At 53.5% G+C, this 7573-nt stretch overlaps 1 protein-coding gene across 1 annotated transcript in view; it reads right to left on the bottom strand.

The window, feature by feature from the left end:
- Positions 1 to 2954: 2954 nt before the first annotated feature.
- Positions 2955 to 7573, bottom strand: part of ASB2 (ankyrin repeat and SOCS box containing 2) — a 43908-nt gene continuing 39289 nt past the window's right edge. Inside the window, exons 9-10 of the mRNA XM_011951554.1 lie at positions 6557 to 6710; positions 2955 to 3580 (exon numbers count right to left, since the gene is read on the bottom strand). Of these exons, the coding sequence (XP_011806944.1) occupies positions 3444 to 3580; positions 6557 to 6710 (291 nt within the window). The 3' untranslated portion in view covers positions 2955 to 3443. The remainder of the gene's footprint in view (positions 3581 to 6556; positions 6711 to 7573) is intronic.

The raw sequence follows: 7573 nt of genomic DNA, 5'->3' as shown, positions 1-7573 counted from the left end.
TCTATCAGCTGTGCAACCTTGGGCAAGTTACTTAACCTCTCTGTACTGAAATGTCCTCATCTGAAGAATGTGATTGATAATAGACCTGCTGTATAGGTTGTTGTGAGGCCAATGTGAGTGCCTGGCCCACTGTGCTACCCAGATGCTCAAAAGCTCCACCAACCACAAGTCACCACTTGTAGTTATCTGGTGGTGTCTGTAGGTCCTGTCACGCTGACATTTTAATACCGTTTATGGGCTGTGCTGCCCAGGGGATGATGTGCCTGGACCACACAACCAACCACACCCGCTAGAGGAGGACCTGAGCGCCAGTCTTAGACTAAGATATCTTAGTCTTTGGGGAGAAAGCTCTGGTCTCTCTGATAAGACTGGCCCGTCTCTGCTCACAGTCCCAGTGGGTACCTGATGATTCATTCACTCAAAAGTTGGGAAGCAGAAACCTCTACCAAGACATGGCCTGACAGAAGCCCCTGGCAACACGATGCCTCCACGTGGAAGCGAGGTAGGCAGAAAGCATGCATTTAGGAAAGCTTTGGTATTAAAAATCAGTTTTAAATGCTGCTGCAGTAACAACAGCAGATACTCCCCTAATCACAAAGTGAACGGCACTGGTTCAAAGTAAAACCCAGAGCCAGTCCAGGCACCCACCCCCCGCACCCCTTCACCATCCCCGACACCCACCACTGGGTCAAGTTCACGAAGGGGAATCTCTGCCAGACTTTCAGGGCTGTGTCTGCAATGCTGTGAGACGTCCCTGAGGCTGCAAACCTCTTGGGGTTGGGTAGGTGCGGCTGCAGGAGGGGCCTGCTTCTACAGAGGGAGGTGGCTGTAAAGTGCTCCACACAGGAGTGATGGTCAAAATGCATAACGAATGGCACAATGTGAGCACTGACCAACTGGAACCAACCCACCAGAGCAGTCCCAGGCCAGGAATGAACCCATGAGTTGCTGGGTTGTGGGGAGGTGGGGGCAGGGACCTAAGGAGGCATGGCGCTTGCAGGGAGCGGTCCTGAGCAGTGTTTGACAAAGTGGCATGGACGCTTGTACATTAATATTCTAAGAAACCAAATGTAGCACCGGTGCGTCCCAGGCCCGGAGGTGCCACATCCTGCAAATGGCGACTATAGAGAAAACAGTGGCCGAACCCCTCCCCTACACCTCCCACTCACCCCTTCAGCCTCATCTCCCCCAGGGTGGCACCTCCCTCAGACTGGCACACTGCCCTGCCCAGTGCCTGGGTCTCTGGGCTGGGAGATTTGTGGCTGCTGCCTTAGGACTCTCTAGGACATAATGTGGTTCATGAGATGCTGTAGGTTAAGAGTCTGCCCAATACCTATGTCAGTCCACACATACCAAACAACTCACACACTGGCCCTGCGTGCCTCATCCCATCACCACCTGCCACCCCTTGGGTCAGTTTGACCAGCAGTCACCCGAGATGCAAATGCCCTCTCTTCGGCTTCCGGGTCAGCAAAGGCGTTCTTCCATCAGATTCTCCCCTGGGAGCTGAACCCTCCTTGGCAACTTACCCTGGGCTCTCGGGGTTGAGCATCCCCAGTGGGGGAGCATGCAGGATTCCTTTGGGGCTTCTTCAGGATCCCTGCAGGTTCTGCCTGGTGAACAGCAAGGCCGCATGGGACTGTGGCCAAGCACCGTTGAGCTGGAACCCCAGGGACTTGCTGTGTGTGCCCAGGCAAGTCCCTTTCCCTCTCTGGGCCAGTTTCTCGTTTGCATCATGAAGGAGTGGGCAAGACCAGGTTGAGCCCCCTTTGACCTGTGGCCAGAAAGTGCTGCTGGAAAGACGTTTTCTCTGGGAGTTACTGATTCCACAGAAGCCCAGTGTGTCTTTAGCCACGCATGGTGGTATGCCCCTATAGTCCCAGCTACTTGGGAGGCTGAGGCGGGAGGATCACCTAAGCCCAGGAGGTGGAGGTTGCAATGAACCGAGATCATGCCACTGCATGACAGCCTGGGCAGCAAAGTGAGACTCTGCCTCGGAAAAAAAAAAAAGGGAAAAGAAACCCAGTGTGTCAGAGCCAGCAAGGGGCCATCATGATTCACCATACAGATGAGGAAACTGAGGCTCCAGAGATGCAAGACAATGGCAGGCTGAGCCTGGAACCAGTGCTCCCCTCCATCAATCTAGCTGCTTAATTTCCAAAGGCCAGAAACCTTTGACCTTGCTTGAGACTCTACTAGATCCTGGGACTGGCCTGGTACAGGCTCTGGGCCAGGTGGATTGCTCCCGTGTTGCTGCAGAGTAGCCTGGACTTGGCGGCTTCACTCACACTTGTAAAGGGAGTGCCAATGAGTTACTGCAGCTTCCATGGAAATAGGGCCTGCTACATCTCAGCCCTCGGGGCCGGGAGAGACCTCCAGAGAGTGCCACATGGTGGCAAGCCTTAGCTCTGCCCTGCAGGGCCTGAAAACAGGATGACAATTCCTGTTCTGCTCATCCCACAGGGCCACATGAGGACAGAGGGAGTCACGCAGGGGCCAGAGCTCCATGCACTCTCAGGCTTGGTGCCTTTGCAAGGGCTGACCATGGCCATCACTCTAGCACTGCTGCTCACGGTGGCCAGTATTTCATGTTTTTCCCTAGTTTCTCAACAGCCAGCAAAACAGGGGTGAGCAGGGTGTGAACACAGAGTGCCAGGAAACACGTGTAAGACAACCCCAGGGGTCGGGAGACATGTGGGTCCTGAGACTGTTTGTGATGGTGTGCCTGTTTCCATGGTGATTGAATGAGGAGAGGAAAACCCATTGGGCCATCATCGGGTCTCGCCTGGGGAGTGAAGAACACAACCTCTTGGGTCTTTCATGAGCCCAAACAAAGGTGACACATTCAGGGGTCCTTGTGCCCCATCCCCACACCTGCCCCGCTCCCACTACTGCCAGGAGCAAGGCTGAGGACCTCAGGCGTTAGGAAGTCTGAAGAGAGGGACTTCACTGGGCAGGTGTCACGTGTGTAACATTTATTGTATTAATACTTAACAAAGCCCTCCAAGACCCAGGCTCCCCCTACCCCCTACCTTGGGCCATGTCTTCATCTTAGTGAAAGCTCTGAAGTCAAGTGGTGAGTTTTCTAGAGCGAGTGGAGGGGCACAGGGAAGGCTCTGAGCCCGCCTTCCCCAGAACACCTCAAGCTCTGCCCTGGCCCCAGGAATGGAGGTTTCTGCCATTCCCGAAGGCAGAGGAGGTCTGGGATCTGCTCGTCAGTTTGTAAACAAATGATTCTTCTCCTCCTTGACACATTCTGTTCTCTGCTCTGGCCAAAGCTCTGGCCCTGAGACCCAGTGAGATCCTGGTAGCTGTCCAGGATGAGAGGGCAGCAGCCTGCAGCCTCATCTGTCACCAGGTCCCCCTTGGAGTTGGGGACAACGACGTCCTGAAACTTAGTAAGAAGAGTCTGAGGGGCTACTCCTCTCTCCCCGTGGCCCCAGTTACTGGGTGTTCTCATATTTCAGGTATCTAATCAGCCTGCCTGGGAGCGGCAAGGTGTCTAGGAGTTTTATACGGTATTTCCCAATGGCCTTTCGAACCCGCAGCCGGCAAAGGTGAGCCAGAGGTCTTGGAGGTTCTGAAAAAAGGAGGGAAAGGCAGAGGCTGATTTATCATTTGCAATAAGCAAAGGGATTGCATCTGTGACCCCAGCCTATGGGAGGAGCCCAGCTGATGTGGATGGGTAAGAGAGGGGGTGCCCGCTGCTGGTCACCCCAGTCCCTGCCAACTAAAGAGACCCAGCAAGGCACCTTCCCACTGTTCACCCCTCATTGATCTGCACAGCTCAAGCAGTTGACAGCATGGTTAGCACACCCATTTCACAGGTGAGGAAACCGAGGCTTAGTAAGGTTCTGAGCCTTGCCCAGGATCCCTCCTGGGACTAGTGGTGGTGTCTCCCTCCTCTTGAGCCTCTTCCTCTTCACACACAAGCTGGGCCCCCAAACACAGCCTTAGCAATGAGGGTTTGACCTCTTAAGTGCTCCCACATGTGGAATTCAACTTGGAGCTCCCGGTGGTGCTGAGAGGCCAGGGTAAGGGGGCAGAGACTGGCAGCTCCCCTCAGGCCCCAGAATCCCACCTGGCTGCCTCCCCCAGGAGCCATGTAGTGAAGTTTTCTGAGCTGGGGAGTGGGTAGAGGTAAGAGCAGGGGATGAAAATGCATCCAGTAATGGAGTAATTTATTTCAATCCTGAGCAAAGGGTCGGACACAAAGAAAGGGCTTGTAGAATCACAGAATGTCATTCATTCATTCACTCATTCACTCACTCACTCATTCATTCATTCATTCATTCACCAGGCATATGCTGGGCCCCTCTGCTGCACCTGACTCTGTGCTTGGGCCAGATATGCAGAGGTGCCTACCCAGAGGCTCCAGGGGAGGCTTCCACAAGAGACGGTGCCCTTTGAGTGGGGTCCTGAGGGGTGAGGGCAGGAATTTCCAGGTACGGAAAGGAGACAGGGACATTCTAAGCAGGGAAAACAGCAAGTGGCAAGGCAAGGAAGTCATGCAAGACCGGGGCTGGAGGGGCAGGTGGGATGTGGAGCAAAGGCGGAGGGCCAGGCAGCTGCAGTGTTGCCTAGCGAAGCATCCACACACCCATCACTGTGTTTCTGACGCTTCCACTGCCCTCTGAGCTGCCCTCTGAGTTCACTGCCTTCTGAGCTCAGATTTTTCTACTACATAGTACCCCAAAGAGCAGGGAAGCATCATTCCTGTTGTCCAGGCATCTCGTCTGGTTAGTTCCAATTTCTATGTCTTAAATGCTGTGGTCTGGATAAAAAATAACATGGTTATCTTGTACACAGAAGGTCTTGAATATATATTCACTTAATGGCTGAACTGGAGTAATTAATTATAGGCATTGAGGCCAGTTAGGACACTTTTTTAACAGTCCAGAAACTAGATGGGGAAAACCCTTAGGTAACAAGCTTAGAACATAACCTCCCCTCTGGGAAACTCAGCACAGGCTGTTGGTGAGCAGAGGACATGGAAGCATGAGGGCTGGGCTGGCCAATCCATGGGCTCTGGGTGGTTCCTCCCCAGAATAAGGATGTCGATGTTGTAGCATTAAACAAACAAGCTCGTGGGGACCGTCTTGCAGGGGGAAAGTGGGCTTTAAAGTAACCCAAATAGGTATTGCTTAAGAACGATTTGTTTTACTGGCTAACAAACGTGTACCGCACACTAAGGTCTCTGCAGGGATTTCCCTGGGGCATGGTTTAGTTGTGAGGGATCACCCTTCTCTAAGGAAGGCAGGAGAAGGTAACAGAATGGGTGGGACTGATATCTAGGCATAGACTGCTCCACCCTCTAGTGGCCAAGGATCGTGGTGACAGCAACCAATTATTGAAATTCCCTGAAGGTTTATCATGCATCTAGAGTTAGACCCTGAGTGAATGGGCAAGTTGACGCCTTCCTCCCCGTCACTGCCCCAGAAACTTTATCAAAGGCTTCAGTTCAAGTGCCTTCCAGGCACCTGTGCCAGTGAAAAATCCTACAGCCCATTTGGGATCACAGGGGTGTGGGGATCAAGGAGGAACGTGGTGAGTCAGAGTTAGGGCACAGGGGTGGGCCCCCGAGGCTGCACAGTCTCACCTAGGGACAGAAGCAGTAGTGGTGAAATGACAATGACCTGCTGCAGGTCAGCCTCCTTTGACAAACACTTGGCCAGGGCAGGACTGTGCCCTCAGAGCCAGAGAAAGCCCTAGGGTAGCTGGAATGCCACTGCACAGATACCCATTTCTGTCACTGGTGGCAGAAATCCTGTTTGCCCAGGTGAGCTCCATAAATGCCTAAGAGGGATTCTGGCTTCCTCAGCCTGACTTAGCCAGGCAGCCCCATCTACTCTGCACACATCAGAGGGACAGTGGCCGAACCCCACTTCACTGTGCCTGGCACAGTTCAGGCGGGTAGAGCTGAAAGGGGCTGGACAATGATCCTGCCCAGGCACGTCTGTTCAGGTGGGGAGAGGCCTCACCCAGCAAGGCCCTGGCAAGGCTGGCTCCAGGGTTCAGGGGCCTGTCTCCCACCCCAGGGTGTTCTGTGTACCAACAGCCTTGGCGTCACCTGGGAGCCTGTTGAAATGCAGACTCCCCAGCCCCGCCCCAGACCTGTGGAATCAGAAGCTGCATTTTTAACAGGACACCCAGGTGCTTCATGTGCACTTTAGTCTCAGACACCCTAGACCACCATCCTCCCCTCTCCCCTCCTACAATGCCTCTTGGTGGCCCCAAATAGTTCACAACCTACTCTGAAGGTCCCGGTACCCCTCAGGGAGCTGTAGCTGTTTAAAACATCATGGAAAGATGTAGTGGAGAGACTCTGGGGTTGGTCAAACCTGGGTTTTAATCCCAGCTCTGCCAGTAACTGTGACTTTGGCCCAGGTGTCACAACTCTGTGAGGAGCAGATTCCTCATGTTTCATCCAAGGAGTTACAGAGCCTGGCACGGAGCAGGTGGTCACAGGGTTAGGAACAGTAGCATTCCCTGAGGCCTGGGACTCTGAGTCAGGCAGGGAGATCTGCCAGCCTCGGCAGCAGCAGCAAGTTCCTACCTGCCTTCTCCTTGATGACGGCCCAGTCCTCAAAGCTGTCAATGTGCTCCTTCAGCCGCGAGCAGAGCTGCACATTGCCCACGTAGTCCAGGAGGACATCGATGATGGGCCCTGCCCAGCGGCTCACCTCCGGGGCAGATACGAACTCACAGAACTGAAAGAGAACACGCCAGGACCAAGAAGTGAGTTCATTCCACCAGCAGGAGCCTGCGGCCCGGAAGGACAGGGGATGTGTTCAAGCACAGACACTATGCATACCCAGGCTAGGATCCCCTGAACCATGTCGCCTCAACACAGGCTTCTGCTGCCCCAAGTGGAAGATGGGCAACTTGAGCAAGTCACATCACCTCTGAGCCTCAATTTCCCTGTCTATAAAACAGGTACATGAAACCAATTCCAAGGGGATTTAACATGAGAATTAGGTAACATGAGCATAAACTTTGCACACAGTAGGCAGCTCATGAATGATCCCCATTAACCATTAAAATAATGATCTCCAGGAGAGGAGTGTGTCTAACTTCCTTTTAAGTTCTGACTCTTTTTTTTTTTTTTTGCATTTTCTTTTTTTTGAGATGGAGTCTCGCTCTGTTGCCCAGGCTGAATGTGCAGTGGCCCGATCTCGGCTCACTGCAAGCTCCGTCTCCCGGGTTCACGCCATTCTCCTGCCTCAGCCTCCCGAGTAGCTGGGACTACAGGCGCCCGCCAACACGCCTGGCTAATTTTTTTATATTTTTAGTAGAGATGGGGTTTCACCGTGTTAGCCAGGATGGTCTCGATCTCCTGACCTCGTGATCCGCCCGCCTGGGCCTCCGAAAGTGTTGGGATTATAGGCGTGAGCCACCGCGCCTGGCCCAATTCTGACTTTTAAAGTAACAACATGGACATGTCCTGCCTCTGGGTCGCTGGTTTCTGCTCTGACCTGACCCTACACCAGCCTGCTCTTGACATCCCTTTCCGGATCGTGCTTATTTCACATCGCATTCCAGGTGTAGGTTTGCTGGAGGTGACAAGCCTCTT

Source organism: Colobus angolensis, unplaced genomic scaffold (assembly GCF_000951035.1).
Source record: "Colobus angolensis palliatus isolate OR3802 unplaced genomic scaffold, Cang.pa_1.0 Scaffold32, whole genome shotgun sequence".
Classification (NCBI taxonomy): Eukaryota; Metazoa; Chordata; class Mammalia; order Primates; family Cercopithecidae; genus Colobus; species Colobus angolensis.
Note: the sequence above shows the minus strand (reverse complement) of the source record. Positions and strands in the feature narration are given on the sequence as shown.